The sequence below is a fragment of the Carettochelys insculpta genome, chromosome 12 (genome assembly GCF_033958435.1).
Source record: "Carettochelys insculpta isolate YL-2023 chromosome 12, ASM3395843v1, whole genome shotgun sequence".
Classification (NCBI taxonomy): Eukaryota; Metazoa; Chordata; order Testudines; family Carettochelyidae; genus Carettochelys; species Carettochelys insculpta.
Genome location: NC_134148.1, coordinates 32528683 through 32554201, shown reverse-complemented (window position 1 = coordinate 32554201; position 25519 = coordinate 32528683). Strand labels below are relative to the sequence as shown.

At 47.4% G+C, this 25519-nt stretch overlaps 1 protein-coding gene across 10 annotated transcripts in view; it reads left to right on the top strand.

The window, feature by feature from the left end:
- AKAP13 (A-kinase anchoring protein 13) overlaps positions 1-25519 on the top strand; it is a 352799-nt gene that overhangs the window by 319003 nt on the left and 8277 nt on the right. For all 10 annotated transcript variants that reach the window (XM_075007027.1, XM_075007032.1, XM_075007030.1 and 7 more), the window contains 13 exons: positions 584-834; positions 1989-2114; positions 2229-2346; positions 4021-4269; positions 7394-7470; positions 8830-9011; positions 9094-9176; positions 10834-11010; positions 11477-11641; positions 20739-20809; positions 21328-21372; positions 22880-22930; positions 23979-24428. In XM_075007027.1, the coding sequence (XP_074863128.1) occupies positions 584-834; positions 1989-2114; positions 2229-2346; positions 4021-4269; positions 7394-7470; positions 8830-9011; positions 9094-9176; positions 10834-11010; positions 11477-11641; positions 20739-20809; positions 21328-21372; positions 22880-22930; positions 23979-24428 (2045 nt within the window). The remainder of the gene's footprint in view (positions 1-583; positions 835-1988; positions 2115-2228; positions 2347-4020; positions 4270-7393; positions 7471-8829; positions 9012-9093; positions 9177-10833; positions 11011-11476; positions 11642-20738; positions 20810-21327; positions 21373-22879; positions 22931-23978; positions 24429-25519) is intronic.

Genomic DNA, 25519 nt, shown 5'->3' with positions numbered 1-25519 from the left:
CTCCTGTATGGGACTGGCCCAGGCACCACTTCGCCTCTCCTCAACATTCCAGTGCACCCTCCTGGGAGCAAGCCCCACGGTTTGGGGACCAGTTTTCTTGCAGCAGTGAGAGCGAGCACTTGTCTGTAGAAGCAACAGGTTATGGGGAGAGCTGATCCACCCCGACTCTGTGCCCTAGTATGCGCTTTGAAAAGAAAAACAGTGTTCACATTGGTAACCTAACTAGTAACTCTGACGAGGTAGGAAAAGAATGAAACTGGTGGGGAGCCAAAAGTGCTGCACTTAATGTACTACCAGCTATATTCCTCCCCCACCAGTTCCCATGTATACAGTCCAGTAAGATGAGTGCAAAAAATGTCCATCCTGCCTTGCCTGCACATCCCAAAATGGGGAATTACAAGTCCACAGCACTTCATTACATTGTTAGCTTCTGTGCAGCCTGCTAACCTGGGAGATCTGTTGAGTGCCTTTGCTTGGCTTAGCAATGCCCTCTGTATTCTGGGTTAATGCAGCACTCTGTCCTAGAGGATAATAATAATGGACCATGTGCTTCCTGTGTTGGACCCATGCTTGTCTCTCACAGAGCTGATGCAGACAGAGATGCACCACGTCCGCACTCTGAAGATCATGAGTGATGTCTACAGCAGGGGGATGGTGCAAGAACTACAGTTTGAACAGCAAATGGTGGAAAAGGTCTTTCCGTGCCTGGATGACTTGCTGAACATCCACAACCAGTTCTTCCAGCGGATTCTGGAGAGGAAGAAAGAGTCCCTGATGGACAAAAGCGAAAAGAACTTTGTTATCAAGCGGATTGGAGACATCCTGGTCAATCAGGTGAGTGGTATGCTCTGAACATAAGACTGTAAGCCAGGAACTCGTGAACTGTAATTGCCTCTCTCAGGGCAGGTCAGTGCTTAAAATGCTGCTTTGGTGAAACTGTGCTGCTTTACTGAAGATGTTCTACGCTGTCAGGAGAGCTCTCTGCTGTCAGTGTAGTTGATCCACCAGAGCAAGAGGCAGTAACTGTGTCGGTAGGCGGCATTCTCTCACTTACATAGCACCGTCTAGACCAGTGCTTAGGTCGCTGTTACTACATTGCTCTGAAGTGGATTTTTCACACCCCTGAGGAACATAGTTATTTAAACTGTAGTAATTCTGTAGCACAGACCTGCTGTTACTCTGTCTTATTGGTGGCCCAAAGTGAATCACATCACCTCTTTGGGTGTGTCTGCACAGCAAAGAGAATCCACCTCTGGCCTAAGCCGGCTAATGCCGGCTCACAGGGCTCAGGCTGTGGGGCTGTTGCATTGTTGTGTGGATTTCCAGGGTCTAGGCCTCACCCAGAGTGTACAGTCCTGTGGGGTGGGAAGGCCCCAGAGCTGAGGCTCCAGCCTGAGCCCAAAAGTCAGTGCACCAATGAAAGCACCACAAGCCGGAGTTGGGTGGCACAGGGTTTTTTTTCCTTTTGCTGGGTAGACATAGCCTTTGTGCCTCCACTTACTCCCTAGAGATACCTGGCCAACTTTGTACAGTACTTTGAGACTGTAAGGTGAAAGGTGTGATGTCAGTTTTGTTTGTTTACGCCACAGGGGCAGAAAAGCCTCGGGATGGCTATGGTATGATTGCAGGGGAGGGCACTAAGCTGGGAAGAAGGGCACCTGGATTCTGTTTCCTGGCTCTGCTGCTGATTTGCTTTAAGACTGAACAAGCCATTTGATACCTCTATACCCCGGCCCCCACACACAACCCCCTGCCCTTTGTCTGTCTTGTCTCTCTGTAGCGTATGCTCTTTGTGGTAGGGTCTCTGACTTGATGTTGGTACAGTGCCTATTCTCCATGCTGGAAATTACATGGATTTTGGTGTTTCTGAAAGCAATACTTAGAGCTAGATTTGAACAGTGTCCTTTTCACTGCTTAATGGCAGGTGATCCCTAATGATGGGTCCAAGGAACTCAGCGGGGGCTTATAAGTTTGCTCATGTCTTGCAGTTTTCCGGTGAGACTGGGGAGCGAATGAAGAAAATTTATGGCAAATTCTGTGGGCACCACAATGAGGCTGTCAATTATTTCAAAGACCTGCAGTCAAAAGAGAAGCGGTTTCAGGCATTCATCAAGGTAGGAACTGGGGGAGGACCTGTTGCTGACCCCAACATGTGCACACAGCACATTGGCTCATCTTGGGTGTGCTTCATTGGCAGCATTTAAGTTATGTCTTGTCTCTTTTTTTAGAAAAAAATGAGCAGCGCAGTGGTGAGGCGTTTGGGGATTCCTGAGTGCATCTTACTAGTAACTCAAAGGATCACAAAGTATCCTGTTCTATTACAGAGAATACTACAATATACAAAAGGTAGAGCCTGTTCCTTTTCCTAAGCATGTGTGTTTCCCTCCGTATTTTCTCCAGGACCTTTCCAGCTTAAACTGCCCAACTCAGAACCAACCAACCAGTCCGTTGTTTCAGGCCCACTACTGCTTTAATGAGAGACCTAAAATTTATTCAGAGACAGGCCTGAGAGTGCGACAAAAATACAGCCCGTAGCCCTTGTAGAAGTGCTCTGCTGTGGTATAGTCATCACTTCTGCAATGTCTAGCTTTTTATGGCACAACATGCACAGACTCCAAAGTCTTCGCTGTGTCCACTTTGGATAGTAGCTGTGATACAAGGCCTTGGGGAAGGGGATTGCAAAATGAGGACGAAGAATCTCAGATCGACAAGGGCGTTAACAATCTCCTTTTGAGCATTTCTTCCACCCCAGGAATTCTACATTACCATTCTTTTACATGTTGTATGCAAAGAACTTGGCCTCAAATGTGACTCTTTATGGTTAATTTGTTGACTAAGTGATTAAAGGTGGTAGGTCCTCATTCGGCCTTCTGGCATATTTCTCTGTGTCATGTAGACATTTCTGATCCTGCCTGATCAACCCATAAGGAGTAGCCTCAAAACATTACTACTAGAGCAGACAAGGGCTTAGGATGGCAGAAACACAGGGGAGTAGCCTACATATCCAATGCCAGCTGTGTTCCTAGTTTCTCTCAGTCTCTCACTCAGAGAACAAAAAAAGTCAGTTCACAGTTTAATCTAGCCTCCTTTCTGTTGGTGCACTCTTCTTAATCTCTGTGGAAGCCCTTTATTAGGTGAGGAAGAGGAGTAGTTTATCTGTGATATGTCGTTTAAGGTACGATGAGTTCCAAAAGTAGGGAGGGGTTGGTATGATTTCACCCACAAAATCCTCTGAAGAGTTGGGTATGTGTAATGCTTTCTGTCCTCGTTTATCACCAGGTTTGCATCCTAAAAATACAACAGCTCACATTCCAGATTAGCCAAGGAATGGCAGACACTGACCGGTGTCTTTAACGATTATAAAGTTCTCTAATTCATACCTTTCAAAATTTTTCAAAGATTTTCATTTTTATAATGTAAATTTATGTTCACAAGGGGCTGTCTTGTTGGCCATTATGCTCCTCCTTCCTAGTCGTCTGTCTGGTTGGGTAGTTTAGAGCAGCCTGAGTGAGGGGCTCTGGAATCTTACAAATGTGAAGCAAGTTATTTCACAAACTTGTTGCTTCATCAGGAGCCAAGCAGAGGGGAATTTTGCCGCAATCAGCGTGGCCCATTAATCCAGACGTGTAAAACACTCATTGTAACATTACTGATTGTTCCTTACAGAATCTGATATAAGAAAAGTTGCTGTGCAGGATTTGTTCAGATAAACAGCTGTGGGCACATGTAGAATGGAGGCATGCCCATTTTTATACATTCAGTCAGGTAGTCATGCACTTGCCAAGGCTGAAGATGGCCTTATTGACATTGTCCTAGTTTGCCATAGCTAATGTGGCATATATTTTCTTTGGTTTCCCTTTACTGTATAGGTGTGTATTTAAAGCTCATAACAAACTTCATTTCTTCAAAATGAAACTTCTCTTAGGAAGCTATTTTAAAATAGTCACAAATAAGAGTGGACTGAAAAGGTCACCTCTCTCTCTCTCTCTCTCTCTCTCTCTCTCCCTCTCCCCCTTTAAGAAAATGAAGTGGAGCATGAAGACTTGACGCAGTCCTTAAACCTGGTTAAAGACGTGATTGCTGCGGTCAATAGCAAAGTCAGCAACTATGAAAAGAAAACACGTCTTACCGAGATATACACCCGGACAGACAGCAAGTCCATCATGAGGATGAAGAGTGGCCAGATGTTTGCCAGGGAGGACTTGAGACGTAGGAAACTTATCCGTGATGGGCCTGTCTCACTGAAAAATAGTGCTGGGAGACTGAAAGGTGAGAACACCCTACCGCTCATGCACCCCAAGGAGGTGTCCTCATTGTCTCTGGTCAGTGGCTAGGCTCATCCATGTTGGGACCTGTGACCTCATTCTCTTGACTTTGGCTCTGTTAGGTGCTGTCAAACTAGAAACCATGAAAAGCCCTACCCTGTGCTCCTACTCGCACCTTACCTTACTGCCACAAATGTTTCCGATATTCCTGTTACTGCTTACCATGCATGCTGCTTGCTTATTCACTTTCCAAGCTTTGCTCTGCAAGCTGAGTGATGGGTGTGATGGTGAGTCCCCCTCCAGGGAAGGGAAACCTTGCTCACTGTCATCTGGGTTCCACCTGCGAAACCCGACTCTTCCAGTGGGCACCTCATTGGGAGGCCTGGGATCCAGACTAGTAGCAAATTGACCTCCACAAGTAAATGAAGAGTGAGAGCTGCAGAGCACAGTAGTGTCATTGCTGGTGTGAACAGTGATTTGCAATTGTTCACTGAGGGCTTACAGTGAGAGGGCACCATAGCTAATTAACTGAGAAATCTGATGGGCCATATGACTCTCTCATGGCCATGCTGATCAGTGCACTGGTCTGGTTGCAAGGCACTAATTCATGTTTGTACACCGTGGCTTTATACACACTATGACTCAAGGAAATACAAACTGAATGGGAAATGGAGCCATTGCAGTTTCCACTTTTGCTGCCTAGGAGCAGTACCAGTGTTCTCCGTAAGCAGAGTTCTTGGGTGGCCAGCCAGGAGAAATTCAGTTGCCAGTCAGCTGATAAGCAGAGCACCCACAGTGGACAGCATGTGTTTCTATTGGTGGTGCACATCCACATGTGCCTTGGTGCACACAACCAGAATTATTCTGCCCTGGCTGGAAAAAAAATTAGAGGCAACCCTGAGCAGCCCTACATTGATGTCATGTGAAAGTTTCCCGGAGCTGCCGAGCAGACCCAGCATTCCATTAGCTCTTGCACTGAAGTAAGTTCCCACATTATTTTACTCTGAAATTTCTGAAGCTGCTGCTTCAAACCATCAATGCCTCTTCTGTTTCCCTGAAGTCCCTGCAACTGCTGTGTTCTCTGTGAAGGGCATATTATGGGCAAACATACTGAGCCACATACTGTGATCTTCAGGAGTTAGGTACGGCCTGCTGGGGCTCAGGACTTCCGCTTATGGTTTGGCCACCTCTGGTTGCTGAATCGCTCACATTAATGGGTGAAAATTAATTTAAGTAAAAGACAGTTAAGGCCCCCAAGTCACCAAAACAGTGGACTTAAATGCTTTGCTGAACTGGGGCCTGAAGTCTTTTAAGTGAATGTTGAGATAAGAATCATGTTAGTCATTCTCTCACCCACAAGCAGGCCCACCAACAGTGGGACAAAAGGGGCAGTTTTCCCAGGGCCCAGCATTTCAAAGAGGCCCGGAGCTCCAGCCACTGGTGAAGTAGTAGCAGTGTTGGTTGGAAATCCAGGCCCCTTTGAAAAGCTGCAGCAGCGTTGTCCCTGATGGAGCCTAGGGGGAAGTCCAGGGCTAACTGCCTTAAGTTCCTCCCATTCCACCCTTGGCCTCGCCTCTTCTACCTTATCCCTGGGCCTGCGGTAATTGTTGGCTCCCACTGTCCAATGCCCAGAAGCTTGCCAGGAGCTGCCAGTGCTGTATGCCACCCCATTCAGAAAGGTTGGACTTGTTTTCCCACTTCACCAATATCAGGCATATAATCTTGGTACGTCAGTGGAGTTCGATCATCTTTCTTTGGTGTGTGTGAAACAGCTATCCTAACTTCTGGGATTTGGAACTGGAGCCATAAATAACACAGGAATGGCTTTCCTTGAAGTACTTGGGTCTTTCCTCCTCTGATCCAAAAGCAGAAAGCATAGGAAACAAAACCAAACCAAAGTAAAACAAATCTCACCTGAACTTTCACAAACCTCAAAAGAGGTTTGAGTATTGGTTTGAGACTTTGGCAAGCCCTTGGTTCATATTTGATCTCAAAGGGATCTTGTTCCTCCAGAATGAATGGAAGGAATCACGCAGGGAGTGAATTAACTTTTGAGTTTACCTCATCTGCACGTCACAAGGTCTTGCAGCATATACAGAAGCTCTTTGTACACTGGGGCTTGGGTGGGGCATCTCACGCAGTACTTACTGTGTAATCTTGTGATAGATCATGAGGCGACTTGGAAGGTAGCGTGTGTATTTTGGGGGAATATCTTTGCTCCGGTTCAGAGTTTTCTATTCATCCTCTCTTTGCATGTCTTTCTTTTCTCCTACTTGAGTCAGAGCCTCCCTGCAGAGGCCTACCCACTTGGCTGCCCATGTGCATCTGTGGACATAATCAACATCAGCTGCTGAAGTTAAAAGGCCTGGGGAAGAAATTGCAGCTAGCAAATGTTGTTACAAGATAATTGGCACCACTTATGAGAGGAGAGCCATGAAAACCAAACAGATATTTTGCTTGAAGATAAAAATATTGATTGTGTGATTGAATAGGATGTAGGTTCAGCAAGCATCCCCCCGTCTTCCATGACTCTCAAAGGGCTTGTGGTTTGCATATGAATGTCCCATTGGATGGTCTAGTTATGAGCCCCTCTGATTCCTTTCAGTGGTGATTTTACATTGCATGGAGGAGTCACTATAGAGATGTAATGCGGAGCCCTGTGGCATCTTAAAAACTAATTGTTTAGCTACTCATAAGCTTTGGTGGGCTAGAGCCCCTTTTGTCAGGTGCACGAAGTGGACACTTCAGTTTAGCAGAGGTCTGTACATATATATCGATGCACAGATGGGACTGTTACATTATTACTATGCCGTGGGCCAATGTTAGAGACCAGTCAGGGTGGATGTGGCCCATATAGAGGTGCAGGGGCCGTGTTGTTTGCAGGAGCTGAGCACGTTGCCTCTACAATGCTAACAGTTCCTACTAACTAGGAAGTAAAATCCCAAAAAGCAAACCAAACAGCAGACTAATTCGCTTTCTTAGGATAGCCTGAAAATGGCTGTTAGGGACTCCAGGAGATCAGGAATAAATGATATTGCTAAATAAAAGGTATTGGCAGACGCTAGAACCAGTGATTGACATGCATGTATATGCAACAGTTAAACTTACATGTTCATTCTCTGTTGCAGAGGTCCAGGCAGTCCTCCTCTCAGACATGTTGATATTTCTTCAGGAGAAGGACCAGAAGTATGTCTTTGCCTCACTGGTAAGGCTTTGGTCTTTTTCCTTCCTTTCTTCTCCATGTCCAATTGTTGGTATAAATTTAGTGATGAAAGCATGCCTGCTACATTCCTTAGTTTTTATTGGACAGATCATTTTGCGTGTAACAGTTTTGTTTCCTTAGCAGGCTCCATTATTTTCTGTTGAAAACAGGTCTTAATTTCTCCTCCCCATGCCATGATTTCTGTAGTGATTTGGAACATTTGGTAATTGGCTCTGAAAATAAGCCTGTCATTGGGTGCATTTATTTTTCATCAGCCTGTGCAAATCCTGCTCACTTAGGAGGGGAAAACGTGAACTGTGTACAAATGAATCCCAACACAAAGAGCAGACCTAATAAATCAATCTAGAAAGCAAAAAGCACAGAAAAGCCCTGCAATAAAGTTCAAGGCACTCACAATGCGGTATCCTACAGAAACATTTGTCATAGACCACACCATGTGAATAAAAATAGGAGCTTTCAGAGAAAGTCCTGGATGAAAGAGATGGGCAATGAGACAAGGCGAACTGATGGGAAAAAATATTCTCATATCCCCAAACCAGTTAATAGCCACAAGTCTGGCAGGGATGCATCTTTCATGCATGCTTCAGGCGGAGACTTTCTCTTGTTGTTCCTATTCACTGAGCCTCATTTCCAACCCTCCTGCTGCCAAGGCAGGGCATTTCCTACCTCTTCATTTGTCAATGGTGCACATAAGCATCATGCTGGCAAACTTCTGCTAAAGCACACCTGGCCCCCGGCAAAAAAAATTCAGAAACAAAAATGTATCATCTTGTAAAGACTACAGATGAGCCTGTTGAATTCTGCATGCCGTGGGTGGGTGGAAAAGCTTTTAACGCTGTGGGAGACTTCACTGGTATAATTACAGTGGCTCTAACAACACATTGCACATAGTCTTCCATGGAATCTTTGATACACAGTCTCGCCAAACCATCCTATCGGGTGTTGGCTTTAAACTACAGAGAATAGGAAGGATATTGGTGAGAATAGAAGAGTGGATGTGGTTCAAAGATTCCCAGAGAGGGAGAGCAAATGCAACACTAGTGAAGAAGGGACCAGAAAGCCTTGCTGATGATGTGATGTAGGCATAAGGAGTCCAGGAACAGAGAGCATAGACAGGAGGATGTGAGATCACTGAGTGATTGCAGAACCTAGAAAACCACAAATAAATAAATTATTCTCAGAATATACATGTTGTTTGAGGCTAGCACTTCTTTTTAGCCTGTAGTTGCTAAAGGGGCATCCAGTCTAGGAAAGTGTTGTGCCTACTTTTGAGTACTTATTGCCAACCCAATGGTGTGGAGCTTTTAGTCTGTTCTCTCACCAGTCTCCTCTCATCTGAAGGACCAAAGATCCACTGTCATCTCTCTGAAGAAACTGATTGTACGAGAAGTAGCCCATGAGGAGAAGGGTTTATTCCTGATTACCACAGTGGTGAAAGATCCAGAGATGGTAGAGGTCCATGCCAGCTCCAAGGAGGAACGCAATAGCTGGATACAAATAATTCAAGACACAATTAACACCATGTAAGTTACATACTATTTGTGTGGCTTAGGTGTTTTTCACATACTCTTTTATAATAGTAATTGAGGTGTATCTCGCATGCAGGGACAAAGATGAAGATGAAGGAATCCCTAGTGAATCAGAACTGGAAAAGAGAGTGTTGGACACCAAAGCCAGAGAATTAAAAGGTAAGGCAGATGGAGCTCAGAATACATGAGGGAAGTTTTGCAAACCTAATGCAGGTTGAACCTCTCTAGTCTGGCAACCTTAGGACCTGACCGGTGCCGAACGAGAGAATTTGCCAGACCATGGGAGATCAATATTATCTAGAACTTCCATTGCTTACTGGGCTCTTAGAAGAGATTTAGGGGTAAACTGCAGCTAAATAACAGCACAGAACACTCAGAGTCAGGACTGGTGGCTATAAATACACTTTATGGGGCCACAGGAAACTTTCTCACACCCAAGAAAAGTGTATATCTGCTCAACTAGAATCATGCTGGACTGTGGCTGTTGGCAGATGAGAGAGTGCTGGATTAGGGAGGTTCAACATGAACTGATTTTTGTAAAATCTTTTCATACCTGATTTTCACTGTGATTTTTCAGGGATGATAGAGGCCTGCACTTTGCAAGCAATTAAAGTCTTTATTTGAAAGTCATTCTGTTGTGGGCTGTAAGGTGCCCAGGTGCCAGGAACAAGGAGAGCTAAGTTTTCATCTTAATGTAGCCTCCCCTCAGGTCTGAGATGTAAGAAAGGTCGAAGACCAAGTGAATATAATTGCTTGGGAAATGCAGTGATCCTACAGGACTGTTTTCCTGGTCTGTTTGCACCATTGTATGCATTAATTTATATTAAAAACTAAGGAGCTTTGAGAAGCCTGCACACTAGAAATGCAATATTGCTGGGAACCCCAGCTCTTGTTTCATTAAGGACTTTAGCCCTGAACAGTTTAGAATTTGTTATTTTTAAATGGTGATTGACTCTGGCGTTTGCTGCCTCAAGTACTAATTGTCTAAATTTGGATGGCCTGAAACAAGGCTATGATGTGTGCCCCCCAACACATATATCACATGCATCTGTGCGAGTGACACCCCATTAATCTGCATTACTTTCATGTCCCCCAATCTCATTTGAAGAAACGAAGCTTGACTCTCTGGGGGCTGCTGCTTAGTAGATCACATAGCTAGGGTTGGAAGGGTTAATTTTTATCAGTCAGTGTTGGTAAATCTTGATTTCATTGTACGCACACACAAAAATGTCAATCAAAATAGAAGAGAAGTGCTGCATGAAACTTAGAGCTAGATTTGAAGATATTCACTGTGTATAATTTTGACATGTGATACTGGCAGTTTGCATTTTAATAGTTTTAAATCTTTAACACTTTGAATCTCACCATTTACTGTCATTAAATAATTCTGTGGCACTCCCTATATCTGAGACACACACCCCGTAGTAATTTCCTGCAACAGCGAATAATTTAAATCAATAAATCTGGGAGGAAATGCTGAAAACCCCTAATTTCCTGCAACTGTATACATTTAAAAGGATGAAAGTTGAAAACAATGTATAGAAATAAATGTTGCTATTATCTGTCAAAATTATAAAAAAATCAAAGTCTGCTAAACCTGTTTATAGACTCTATATGCATGCTAGTATGCTGGCACCAGTGGGGCTGCAACCCCATTGCAAGGCCTAAATATAGCTGTTCAGATGGTGAGCTGCACCACAATTTCTGCATTTCTTTGATTTACCACATGATGGGGCCCGTGTCACATAGACCATTCAGTTTTCTTCGGGTAGCATTGTTTTCTATTTACAATTTGTTTTCCCTTCTTCACCCACAGAACAGCTTCATCAGAAAGATCAGCAAATCCTAGCGCTGCTGGAGGAAAAGGAGAAGATTTTCCGGGATATGACGGATTGCATGCAAGAGGATGGTTCAGTCTCCAGAGTTCTGTTCAGGTCTAATGCAGGGGAGGCACGCAAAGGGGAGACCATTATGAAAAATGCAATAAACGAAGGTAAATAAAGCAATCAATCCCATTAATTGCACTGTCCAAAACAACAGCATTGTGTTTGAACCAGGCAGTCGTGTTACTTTCAGAGGTATGATGCTCTCTCTGTTAAAGATAAACAATAATAATGTTGATCCTGAGTAAAGACACAGTCCCATCCTCAGAGATTAGAGCACATCAGGGGGTGATGACAACCAGTAAGGGGAAGGCAGTACAGCAGGGGTGGCCAACTAGTTAGGGACCAAGAGCCACGTGGATAGAGTGCAAAAAGCCATGCGTTATATATTTACATTTTTGCAGGTGGAGCACCTGCACCTCTCATTGCATTTTCCTTCTATCTACCCAGCAAATCTTTTTTTACAAAAAAGAGTGAGAAGTTACTGTCCTAACACCTCTAAGCCAGAGAAACAAAAAACAAGCCAGTAACTACTGCGGATGTTCTGAAATAGACCTTTTTTTTTCCCCCTTACAGTTGAATATTTGCAAAGCTTGATTAGTAGAAGTCTAGGGAGTGCACTTGGAGCTGCTGACCTCCTGCCAAACTCTGAACAAGAAGGGGGAGTTGGTCCCATCTCCCTTCCTAGAAGAGCAGAAACTTTTGGAGGATTTGACAGTCATCAGATGAATGCTTCCAAGTGTAAGTATGTCTTTGCATTGTGCTTTGCATGTTTGTATGTATTAATAATACCTTGTGCCTGGTTGGCAGCTCCCTGCAGAGAAACATAAAGTGCTTATGTAACTAAATGAATTGAGCTGCTTCTTCGAGCGTCCCCATGGGTGCTCCACATTAAGTGTCGGGCTCACCCGGCGCCGCAGATTGGATCTTCCAAGCAGTTTCTGCCGGACCGCGCATGCGCCAGTGCGCGCCGCTCCCCTGCACACTCCTGGCCACGTGCGCGATCCGGTCCCCGCCAGTTCCTCTTAACCGCCGTCGGCTGCAGACGGAATCCGACTAGGCTATGGCCAAGTTAGCGTATTCAATGGTTTTTAGCTGTTTTCTTTAAAGTTTTCAAGTTCTTAGTCTATTGTTAAGTTAGCCAGTTGTTATTTAAAAAAAAAAAAAAAACAAAAACAAGAAACAACTAGTGGGACGGAATTTAGTCCAGTCCTAGTAACAAGCAGAGCACCGGAGGCCAGGAGCCTAGGGCCATGAGCTCTCCTGCCACGGCAGGCTATCCGAGAGGGGGAAAACAGCACAGAGAAGGTGCTAAGTACCCCATTAACAACTAAAAGACTCACCAACAATGTCCTCTTCAGGATTCAAGAAATGTGAGTCTTGCCGAGAGGCAATGCCAGCATCTGATGGGCACAGTCACTGTATAAGGTGCCTTGGGGAGTCCCATGTCACGCAGAAATGCTCCTTCTGTGCAAAATTAACAGCCAGAGCAAGGAAGGACAGGGAGATGCGGCTTAAAATGCTGCTATTCGACAAGGCCCTCCAGCCAGACGTGCCGGAGCAGCCGCAGCAGGAGGGACCCTCCGGGGCCCATAAAAGGAAAGCCGCCTCCCTCACCCCATCAGCGCAAAAATGGAGGAATGTCTCCCCAACCCGATCCCTGCTGGCAGCAACAGCAAGCGGGACGGGAGGAGCGCACAGCCCCCAGCCACAGCAACAGCTGATCGGCGGCGGCACGGAGAGCCACGTGGAGGCGGCTCAGCCTCCGATGATCAAACAGCCGCCCCGCACCGCAGGCAGGGCGGCGGCTAAACAAGCGCTGGTACCGGCGGCACCGCAGGCAGCAGCACCAACCCCTGGGGAACTGGCGGTGCAGAGCGTGCAGGCACGCAGCCTGCAGGCACCGGAGGTCACCGCCCGCGCAGCACCTCCCAAGAGCATGCCGAGCTTGGCGCGGACGGGGCCCAGATCCCCTGCAGGTCAGGGGGCGGAGCCACCCCCTCAAGGGAGGGGGAAGGCTGGACAGAAAACAAGGCACCGCAGCCCCTCTCCAGACAGGGCTGCAGAGTTGCTTTCTCTCCGCCCTCCGCTCATGCTGCAGACTCCAACTAGAAGGCAGGGGTCCCCCCTAGCCTACCCGGAGCCCCCGTCTCCATTTTTACAACCAGCCTCGCCCTGGCTGGGACCACCCTCACCCTTCTTGGGGTTTGAGCCACTGGAATACTATCACAAATCGCTCTCTCCAGTGTCCCAGGTCTCTCAACGATCTCGCTCCCCCAGACGCAGGGGGTGCGCACCAAGGGAGTGGTCCAGGTCACCTTCCCAAGAACAGTGCCCATGCTGCCATGGTCGTCCCTATCACGCGGGGCATAGACACCACCACCATTCTACCAGGGAAAGATCAACCACAGACGGTCCCGTATCCCCGAGGGCAATCGCGAACGGGGACAGAGACTCAAGTATCTCAGGGGGAACTGGTTATGGAACCCCGAGATTTTTCCTCGCAAGCTTCCAGCGAGCGGATGTACCATCGCCAACAGGAACTGGAAGGGTCCAGAGAGGCGTATCCTAGTGGTTCCTCGCTCTCCTCCCCGGACGAGGCTACAGCCCCGGGGTACGTCCATCCTCCACACGATCTCAAACAGTTTCAAGAGCTGTTTAAAAGGGTGGCCTTCACGCAAGGCATCCAGACAGCAGAGGTGCAAGAGAAACACCATAAGCTCCTCAAAAATCTGAGACCTCCGGCCTCCTCTAAAATAGCAATACCGCTTGACGAAGCAATCTTGGAGTCCGCCACTACGATGTGGCAGACCCCTGCGACTATTCCGCCTGTCCACAAGAGAGCGGACAAGAAATACTTCGTGCCGGCGAAGGGCATGGAGTTCCTGTTCAGCCAGCCACAACCAAATTCCTTGGTGGTAGAGTCGTCGCAACAAAGATCAAAGACATCTCAATTCAAGACAGGGGGAACAGACAAAGATGCCAAGAAGCTAGAGCTGTTCGGCAGAAAGGTCTATCCTCCTCCACACTACTGTTGCGAATGGCAAATTACGCAGCGCATCTAGCGAACCACAATTTCGACAACTACACTAGGTTAACCTCCCTCATGGACTTGCTTCCAGAGGACAAGAAACCGGTGCTCAAGGCCATCGTGCAAGAAGGCTACGCGGCCTCGAGGACGGGAGTTCAGATCGCCCTGGATGTTGCGGACACAGCAGCACGCTCCACAGCTACGGCAGTGGTGATGCGAAGGGAGTCCTGGCTCCAGACTTCAGGTATACCGAGGGATCTGCAGGCAAAGATAGTCGATCTTCCCTTTGACACGCAGAAGCTGTTTGCTGAATCAACTGACCCGGTCCTTCATTCCGGCAAAGATTCAAGAGCCACACTTAGGACCCTGGGGATTTACACCCTTCCATACAGAAAGAAAAAGTACTACCCTCAACAAAGACGGTACCAGTACCAGCCACAGCGTCCCCAGTACCACAGGGGTTACGAGCAAGGGAGACATCAACAGCACCAGCAGTACAGAACTCCCAGGCAACATTCCCAACAGAGCCGTGCGTCCTCGGGGCAGGGCCAAAGGCCACAAGTTTGACACACAGATCCAGGGCTGCGCCATCGCTACCATCGCACAAGGTCATCCGAAGCTGTTATTCCACCATCGCTTCTGACCATTCTACGACCAGTGGCAAAGGATCACCACAGACAAATAGGTGCTGGAGATCATAGCCATGGGGTACGCCATCCCCTTCCAGTCGCTCCCACCGCCATGACCTCCACCCAGGCCCCACCTCCAGGAGGCTTCCCACGTAGCGAGGCTCAAGCAGGAGGTAGACCATCTCATGTTCATAGGGGCAGTGGAAAGAGTGCCGGAGCAACTGCAAGGGAAAGGGTTCTACTCGAGGTACTTCCTCACGGAGAAAAAGACAGGAGGCTGGAGGCCCATCTTAGATCTTCGAGGCCTCAACCGGTACCTGCGCAAGCAACGCTTTCGGATGATCACAATCGCCTCCATCCTTACGGCACTGGATGATGCAGATTGGTTCGCAGCCCTCGACTTACAAGACGCGTATTTTCACGTAACTATCCATCCGGCTCACCGACGATTCCTCCGGTTCATGGTAGGCAAAGAACATTTTCAATACAAGGTCCTACCGTTTGGCCTCTCCTCAGCCCCCAGAGTCTTCACCAAGACCTTGGCAGTGGTGTCAGCCTACCTGCACAGACAGGGGGTATTTATATTCCCGTATCTGGACGACTGCCTACTCAAAGGGGCCTCGAAGGAAGAGGTACTACGCATGATACGTGTCACAGCAGGCACGTTCTCTTCGCTCGGCCTGGTTATCAATCTGGCAAAATCAAAGATAGACCCCACACAGGACATAGAGTTCATAGGGGCACGCATAAATTCTATTACAGCGAGAGTGTATCTACCAGAGACACGCTTTCGGGCCATCGGCTCCCTCGTGCAAGTCATCACCTTCAGCCCTACGGTGCCGGTTCTGACGTGCTTACAGCTGCTGGGCCACATGACAGAAGTGACGTTAGTAGTACAGAACGCCAGGTTACACATGCGCAGCATGCAGCACTGGCTGGCGAGCGTATACAAACCGGCAGCACACACCGTTCACAGGGTGGTGTCGCCCACGACAGAGGTGCGCAAATCCCTGCAATGGTGGGTAAACCCCAAGAACATGCTAACAGGGGTACCCTTCCACCAACCACAAATATTGGTTTTTCTTACTACAGATGCCTCCCACATAGGGTGGGGAGCACACATGGGCGAAGAGGTGACGCAAGGACTGTGGTCCTCCACGGAACAGTCACTGCACATAAATATACTGGAGCTCAGAGCAGTGTTCAACGCCTGCAGACACTTTCGAGACCATATACAAGGCAAAGTAGTCGGGATCAGTACAGACAATACCTCCACCATGTTTTATATAAATCGGCAAGGAGGAGCTCGGTCCCGTGCCTTATGTGCGGAAGCAGTCCGGTTGTGGAACTGGTGCATTGCCAACAATATAACCTTGAAAGCCTCGTACTTACCAGGTGCTCACAATGTGAAGGTAGACCACCTGAGCAGGCGTTTCGCACTCACGCACGAGTGGCAGATCCGTCCCGATCTGCTACGACCGATTTTCCACGCCTGGGGCTTTCCCCAGATAGACCTGTTTGCCACTCAACACAACAAGAAGTGCCCGGACTGGGACGGGGGTCCCTGGGGGACGCATTCGCGATCTCCTGGAGGGGCCCCCTGCTTTACGCTTTTCCTCTCACAGTGCTGATCCACAAAGTCTTGCAGAAAGCCAGGAGGGAAGGAGCCCGAATGATCCTGATAGTCCCAACGTGGGATCGACAGCAATGGTTCCCCCTACTCCCGCGCATGTCAGACCGTCCACCGATGCCCCTTCCGGTGGCGCCGGATCTGCTCACGCAAGCCCAGGGGTCCATAGTGCATCCGCACCCCCAAGGCCTGCAACTACAAGCGTGGTTAATCCATGGCTCAGCTCCCTAGAGAGCACATGTATGGAGGAAGTGCAACAAGTCCTAGAAAGTAGCAGGAGGACTTCCACCAGGAAGACCTACAAGCAGAAATGGACTCGCTTCACGGCATGGTTTTCTACCAAACAGCTAGCCCCCCTTTCGGTGCCTATACCTGTAATATTAGAGTATTTACTGGACCTCAAGAGAGGAGGACTCTCACTATCCTCGTTAAAGGTCCACCTTGCCGCCATTTCGGCGTTCAGACACGAAGAGGAAGGGCACACGGTGTTCGCCCATCCCATGCTCACCAGGTTCCTCAAAGGGTTGGTAAACCTATACCCCCCTCGGAAACCGCTTCCACCTTCGTGGAACTGGGACCTGGTGCTTAATGTGCTAACGGGACCACTGTTCGAGCCTTTAGCCACGGTTTCCCTCCGCCTCCTTACGATAAAGACGACCTTCCTTCTCGCAATCACATCAGCTTGCAGGGTGAGCGAGCTTGCGGCAGTTATGGCAACGCCACCCTGCACAGTATTTTCCAAGGAGGCGGTAACCATACGGCTGCATCCAGCCTTTGCTCCTAAAGTTTCTTCTGAGTTTCATATTAATGAACCTATTGTTTTACTCTCGTTTTACCCAAAGCCTCATAACTCTAACAAAGAGGCGCGCCTACACCTCCTGGACGTGAGGAGGGCGCTAGCCTTCTATATAGACAGGACCAAGTCCTTCCGGAAAACGGATAGACTCCTAGTCTCCCTCGCTCCCAAATCGAAAGGAGAAGGTCTCTCCTCGCAGAGAATCTCAAAGCACATTGTATCCTGCATAAAAATGTGCTACAAACTCAAAAAGACTCCTTTACTGGCCACGCCCAGGGCTCATTCCACTAGGGCGGTGGCGGCATCAACAGCCTTTTTCAAGGGCGTTGCGCTAAAAGACATTTGCAGAGCGGCGACCTGGTCATCCTATGACACCTTCGCCAGGCACTACGCCCTTCACAGGGTATTCCAAGAGGATACCCAGCTCTCGACAGCAGTCCTCTCGGGGACAAGCTGTACATGATCCGATTACCCACCTCCTATCTTGGGTTACTGCTGGGTAGTCACCTAATGTGGAGCACCCACAGGGACACTCGAAGAAGAAAGAAAGGTTACTCGCCGTAGTAACGGTGGTTTTTCGAGATGTGTCCCCGTGGGTGCTCCACTACCCGCCCATCCTCCCCGCTTCGGATCTCTGTTTAGTGTTTTGCAGGAGCATCCGAGGCAGTTGGTCAAGGAACTGGAGGGGACCGGATCGCGCACGTGGCCAGGAGCACGCAGGGGAGCGGCGTGCACCGGCGCATGCGCGGTCCGGCAGAAACTGCTTGGAAGATCTGATCTGCGGCGCCGGGCGAGCCCGACACCTAATGTGGAGCACCCACGGGGTCACATCTCGAAGAACCACCGTTACTACGGTGAGTAACCTTTCTTTCCGAGTTCCCTAGGACATTGGTAAGTATCTCTGTACCCATTTGACAGATGGGGAAGGTGAGGCACATAATGGTGGAATGAGTTGTCCCAGGTTACTGAAAGTCTGAGACTAGCAGGAAATAGATGCCAACTCTCTTGACTACTAGTCCTGTGCTTCCCCTCAAACCATCCTTCCTTCTTTATGCACGAAGGACTTGTACTCCCTTGCTTGACTTTTTTGTTTCTTTCACTTCGGCTTCAGTGCTTCTACCGCTGCAGCCCTCTTTCCTCATCTCCTGTGGGCTACCACCGCCCATCCTGAGAGCAAACTGAGGTCCTTCTTGGGATCCGACACCACTGTGCCTCCTCCCTCCTAGCACTCTCTACACACAAATGCACCAAATGCAATTGAGCACATCAACCCCACAGAGAATTTACTCTGCCAAAGCTAAATGGTTGTGTTTAGTTTGGTCACACAGTTCACTGCTTCCCAGCTCCCTGCCAGGTTCCAGAGTTTTCCATACCCTTCAGAAATTGGCCCCATGCACCCTCTCCAACCTTCCCATCCCTCCTGAGGTAGGTTGTGCTATGCTAGCTCCGTCTCAGCACTCAGCTCCCAAGCCTCCTTTCCAGCCTTGCTGTTTCTGCAATACAAGGTAAACTTGAGGTGTGAAACAATCTGCTGTGTGAAACCATGTAAGATTTTCTTGGTCAAGGGAAGGCCATAGAGTTCCCAGCAAGTCTTGTCCTAGCAATGAAAAATGCTCAGAGAACCTTAGGGGCTTTGTTTAGCCTGCACTTTCTTCTCGATGCAGCAGTAATTTATTCATTTATTCATTGCATAGCCCACCCTTTGCCTTGCTTAGGCCTCTGTAGAGATATGTTCACACAAATTAGATGGTGAGAGGTTCTGAAGAGGCTTTGGGAGGAGACTGCATGGATACCTTTTGGATAAAGGTGCCAGAATGGGTGTCAGGAATCATACAGTATAGAACTGGAAGGAACCTCGAAAGGTCATCAAATCCTGTCCCCTGCACTCCTGGCAAGAGCAAGCACCATCTACGCCAGTGAGGGGCAACAAAGGCTAATGAGCGGGCCACCTGAGTGGTCCTCCTTCATCTCAGTAGGCCGCAAGATTGATTTCAATCATGCACTAAACATGACCCCAAGAAAAAGATGAAACGTATTAATACACAGCATGCCGCACATTTCAAACCAAGTAGAAATGCTTTAATTGTTTGTATATTAATAGAACTGTCATCAACATCAAATGATAAAGAAACGTTTACGTTAACTACATGTCAGCGATGGGCAATCAGCGGCCCATTGAGGTCCCACCTGTGACCTGCGCACCGTCCACTTTGCCCCTTTCCCCCCTGCCTTTCAGACACTGGGGCCTGCACTTACCTACTCCTCCCCATCCCTCCTAGCATTTTTGGAGTGCCACAAATCAGCTGATTGATGCTCCATCCCCCTCCCTTCCAGAGCTGAACCCTGAAAAGGAATGAAAGGGTGCTTGACTAGACAGAGAAGGCTGCTTTTGAGGGTTGGTTGCTGTTTTTTTGAGGTAACAGCAAAGCCAAACCCCAGGAGGCGGATCCACTCAGACTGCATATGATGTACGTATAGTTTTCAAATCTTGGTTGGATTCTTACACTGTGTTGGTAAAGCACCTTGAAATCAATGGAAGAAAAGTGCTAGAGGAATACACAGTCATAGGTGGGTCTTTTCAGATGGTGTGTCTCACGTGAAAGCACCTGTGTGAGCTGCCCAGCTAGACATTAAAGAGCCTGAGGGATTTGGACGTGTTTAGTTTGCAGAAGAGAAGGGTGAGGGGTGATTTAATAGCAGTCTTCAACTTGGAGCTCTAAAGAGGGTGTAGAGAAACTGTTCTCAGTGGTGACAGACAGCAAAAGAAGCAGCAATGGTCTGAAGTTACAGAGGGAGAGGTGTAGGTTGGATATTAGCAAAAACTACTACACCAGGAGGGTGGTGAAGCACTCGAATGCATTGCCTAGGGAGGTGGTGGAATCTCCATCCCTAGAGGATTTTATGTCCCAGCTTGACAAAGTCCTGGCTCTGATGACTTAGTTGGGGTTGATCCTGCTTGGAGCAGGGGCTGGACTTGATGACCTCCTGAGGTCTCTTCCAAATCTAGGATTCTATGATCCTAGTAGGTAAATGGAGCATCCTGATCAAAAGTCCAGGGTTCTAATGCCTGAGGCTGAGAATGAGCTGCTAGCATGAAACAGCTTACCTCTTTGCATACAGATACTGCATGGCTAGGTTCTAAGTCCTCCAAGTCCACTTTGGATGGGTAGCATTGAAATGTAGCTTGAGGTGGTAAGATCTGACCTGATAAAGTTGTCATTCACATTGCATGTTCTAAAACAACTTGTCAGACCAGAGCAAATATGCTAGTGAAATGGAAACTGTGGAAATGGAGAGATTTTTCAGAGATGGGCCAGAAGTCAGCTTGCTAAATTTTCAACATACTATTTGAAACCAAAGCTGGTCCCTAACCAGTGTTCTGTGTGAGCTGTGCACTTGGGTGGCCACACAGGAGAGATTCAGGTGCTGCCCAGCTGATTAGCATTAGTGAGCACTGTGTGTTTCTATTGGTGGGGCACACGTGCGCAGGCCTCGGTGCACATAACAAAGTTTATTCTTCAAATGGATGGAAAAAAATAGAGGAAACAGTGTCCCTAAATTATGATGTTCTTCACTTCCTGTCAGCAGTGGCTGATATTTATTAGTATAAATAGGAAGCAAATATACATATGTGACTAGCATGGCTCAACTGTGTGCACCCACTTTTAAAGTCATTTCTTCCCATTTTACTGTTACTGATGACTGATTTGAAAAGGTGAATGACCTGTGCCAACCAGGTGTGTTTCTTTTAGGTGGTGAGAAGGATGATGGGGATGATGCTCAGGATCTTCGGAGAACGGAATCAGACAGCATTTTGAAGAAGGTACCCTTGTTGCGTTTTGTGTCAAATGTTATCTGTTGGCCTATGATGCTTTTAACACTTGAAGTGTAACTTCCTTTAAAATGTGAAAAAACATATACTTCTGGACATATAACAGGTTAAAACTCGCCCTACTTGAAAAAAACAGGGGCACAGGCCCCAAGCCAATTTTGCTCTGTCTAAAATTCTATCTTTATTACCCAGTAAAATTGTTTTAGGCTCTTCTGTGACACCAGTTATCTGCCATCTGTGTCTGCAAATCAAGTAAAATTTGTCCAATCATTCTTCATTATTGAAATACCAAGGGCACACTTAACCTCACACCCATTCTCTCTGTGGATGAATTTATTGCATCACAACAAAATGATCAATAGTGTATGATTTTATGATTTTCACTACTTGAGTTCTGCCCTTCCAAGAAGGAATATAAGAGTGCATGTCTATGATTAATCCTACTGAGAAAGATAATTAATGTGATTTCTCATTTGACTTTTTGTTAAATCTATGTGATCTTTTTACAGGGGGGAAATGCTAATTTAATATTCGTGTTGAAAAGAAACAATGAGGTAAGTACAATTTCTCTGGCTTCGTATGTGGGATCTTGATTTTTTCCCTTCAGTTTAGGTACCCAGGTGTGTTTGTTTCAATGGGTAGGTTAAAGTATAACAAGACTCTTAAATACAGCACACTGACAACAAACCCCCTGGTGTTATGTGTGCACTTAGGCTTGGCTGTTCAGACTAAGAATTTGCTGACTGGCATCTAATTGCCAGCTGTAGGCTACACATTGATTATAGACATCAAGTTTTAATTACAATTAGAAAGCACATGGCTATATTTAACATTCATCTGTGATAGAATGAGTGTAATTGTATGATGCAGGTGCATTGAGTTGGGGCTATTAGGTTTCTGTTCTCCCTTTGATACGCATCCCTAACTCCCAATTAACTTTAATGGTTGCTAAGTATCACAGTGAGCAAAGGTTCCCTTAATAACATTTATTACACAAGTATTGGAAATACAGCCGTTTTTGTCAATTGAATTTTTGTATTAAACGAGTAATTACAGTGTGTTCAGCAGGACTTAGCCAATGTTTTGAGATATGGGAAGTCACCCAAAGCATCAGGCATTCTGTTGGCACTTTACCAGTATGATGCTGAATCACTTGTCTTTGAAGGCTGTATTTTCAATGGACCTCCAATAATCCTCATGTAGCATTTGTATGCCCATTATTTTGTGGAGTGTCCCTGCACTGTCAATGCAGGGGTTTCCAGCTCTATACAATGGAGTCTACATGCATTACAGGCACATATATTCTGGACCTTTTTGTGATTTTTACCATAACTTATTTCCTTGCAACTTTAAAAATAATTGTCCACTCATGCAGTGTTCCCTCTAATTTTTTTTCAGCCATAGGTAGAATAAATTTTATGTGCACCAAGGCAGGTGCAGATGAGCACCACCAATAGAAACATGATGCCAGCTGTGTGTGGGCACTCTGCTGATCAGCTGGGCGGCACCCAAACCTCTCCTGGGTGACCACCCAAGTGCTCAGCCTACAGGGAGCACTGAACTCAAGCCAGTTCCTTTCCTTCCTAGTAGTCATGCCCTTAGCATTGGTAGTTCTTTCCCCAGTTGGTAGTGCAGGAAAGGGTTTAAAGATACAACCTGCACATTCCTTTGAGGTGCAAATAAAATCCTGTGATTCTCTGCATGCGCTTTGTCATGGGAGTTACATGTACACAAGATGCCCTGGTCAGTTTCTTTCGATGACTGGCAGCTGTACTGATGGCTGAGGAAGGCTGGCTAAGACTATCTTAGATGTCTCTGAGATGCCCGAGATAAGTAGATACCTGGGACCGGTGTGTGGGTTTGGGATAAGTAATTACAAGGAAGAGAGCATGGGAAGGGAGCGGGGCAAATAGAAGGATGTTTGTGTGGCTTTCAACCAAAGGACACAGCTTTGCAAGCCTCATTGCTCAACTTACGATGGAGAAGAAAAGGGCTTTGCCTGTGGTCAGACAGTGATGTGAGATATAACAGCAACCCTCTTGTGCTCTTGTTTCCTTGCAGCAGGTTCTCCAAAGCATTACCCACCTCCACAGCCTACTCAGTGCTTTACAGGTAGGTCAGTCTTACGCACAGTACCCTGCTTTTATGCTCTGCTTTCCCACACAGCAGCTGCCCTCAGCGCTCTTGAATGTGTTGGGGTCAGCATTTCACCCCCACCCTTCCCTTTTGTATTGCCAGTCCTTAGTAAGGCTGAAGGGTCCAATCCAGGTCCCAGTGGCTCTGTGCCGTCATTTGGGAGTACCATCTGCAGGCCAGGAGGGGGCTGTGAGTGCTCTGCAGGTCAGGCGTGCTCTGTGTCTTACAAATAAGTACCTCAGGTAAACCAGCCCTACCTCCCCTCTAATTCATCAGGAAAAATAAATCAACATTGCTAGGTTCTGGACACAGAAAAGGGTGAACAGTGATTAATGGCAATTGCAAGCTGCTTCACGGTGTTGGAGTTAGGGGATGTCTGTGCGTTCAGTGAAGGTAGGTGTTACACCGACTTTTATCAGAGGAGTCACCGTGTTAGTCTGTGTTCGCAAAAACAACGAGAAGTCCTGTGGCACCTTATAGACTAACCAGTTTATCAGATAGGTAGCTGTGTTAGTCTGTATCCTACCAGAACAAAACAGCAGTCATGTAGCAGTTTGAAGACTAACAGAATAATTTATTGGGTGATGAGCTTTCGTGGGGCAGACCCACTTCTTCAGATCTGGAGATAATGCTGTACTGGAAAATGACAAAGACAGCTTGCCCATCTTTTGAGATGGGTAGTGATCTCAGGCAGGACACTAATAGTTAGTAATTCTCTCCCCTGCTCCCCACCTTCCCCCCTTCTGTCCTTTGTATCTGATTTGTCCATGGTTATTTCTATTTTTTTATATCTCTGTGTTATAAAACTGTCACACCAATTCACTATCTCCAGATCTGAAGAAGTGGGTCTGCCCCACGAAAGCTCATCATCTAATACATTATTTTGATTGTCTTTAAAGTGCTGCATGACTGCTGTTTTGTTCCATTAGATTTAACGGCGCATAAGCTTTGGTGGGCAAAGACCCTCTTTGTCAGATGCAAGGAAAGGGGAGACACTGACTGTTGTTGTTGCTTCTCCTCTCAGGCTGTAGTGCTTCAGCAGGATACCTACATTGAGGATCAGAAGCTGATTCTCAGCGAGAGAGCACTCACACGGACCTCCTCCCGGCCAAACTCCTTGATCGAACAGGAGAAGCAGCGGAGCCTGGAGAAGCAGCGCCAGGAGCTGGCCAACTTGCAGAAGCAGCAGGCCCAGCACCAGGAGGAGAAGCGGAGGAGAGAGAAGGAGTGGGAAGCACGGGAGAAGGAGCTGAAGGAGCGGGAGGTGTGGCTGGCCCAGCGAGAGGAGCAGGTGCAGAAGAGGCACCAGGATCTGGAGAAGGGGAGAGAAGAGCTGAAGTTGAGGAAAGAAACCTACCAGCTGGATCTGGAGCAGCTCCGTACAGCACAGAAACAACTAGAGAGAGAGAAGGAGCAACTCAAGAGAGAGGTGGAGCGATTACCCCCAGTGCAGGTGGAGCCTGACCTCAGTCAGGTAATCCCTCTGCTACCAGTTGAGTTCTCCACCAAGACACGTGACTGGGGTGACAATATAGCTTCCTGATATAGCTCAGTTGATGGGCTCAATGTTGGAATTAGCAGGGAAGGTTCTGTGGTCCATGGGTGATGCAGGAGGTCATGCTAGAGGTGAAATCAGAAGCTATGAGTCTGATACAGGGCGCTTGATAGGTACGACTGGCATCTCTGTTTCCCTTGTGTTTGGGGCTGTTTGCCTGTTATGTCTCAGAAGACTGCAGCTGAGACAGGTGGCAAAAGACATTCTTCAGAGTGCCATGGAATCAAGATTTCTAGCAGGTCTTGGTGGGTATGTGAAGTTGCAGTGTGTCACTGTCTTCCCACTGGGACTCATCTTTGAATATATCTGTGTTTTGCCAGCTTGTTTTGAGACATTCCTTACTGGGCTGATGCCCAATGGCGGGGAAAAGCATGTGTGGAGCTATTGGGGGGTGGGAATCGCTGGTGCATTTCACTTTGGCCTTTTCACACCTTTTTTGTTCACTTATGCAGAACGTACACCTAAGCAAAGATGTGTTCCATATACACTCTGTCCATAAGACTGGGATGTGCTGTTCCTTCCCCTAAGCACTCTCAGAAGCAGCTTCGTGGTGTCAAGTTTGGTGCTGAGCTCTCCCCCAGTATAAGCCTTGCCAACTACATTGTTGGGCCTCGCTGTTTAGTACATGTTTATATGAACTAGTACCCAGAAGTGGGGTTTTCCTGTACCCCTCCATCAGTGCTGCTGATTTAGACCTTTTCCAGCCCCCAGTAAATTTGAACAGCCCTATCCTTTCAGTTCCTGGGAAGAACAAAGCACCTCACAAACAGCTGAACACCGTCTTTGCTCCTCAGAGCTCACAATCAAGCATGTAGGCACAACACAGCAAGCAAGGGTGGGAACAGAGCAGAGGGGCTCAGGATGGAGCTGTGCAGAGTTACAAAGAACAAGCCATGCAGCAACTGCCCACACTTCCTCATGACCTGGGGTTGCAGCTCTGTCTGCTGCCAAGTCTGCCAGAAGGGAGCTAAGTCGTCAACAGGGGCTTGGATGTGTGAAGGGTGGCCAAT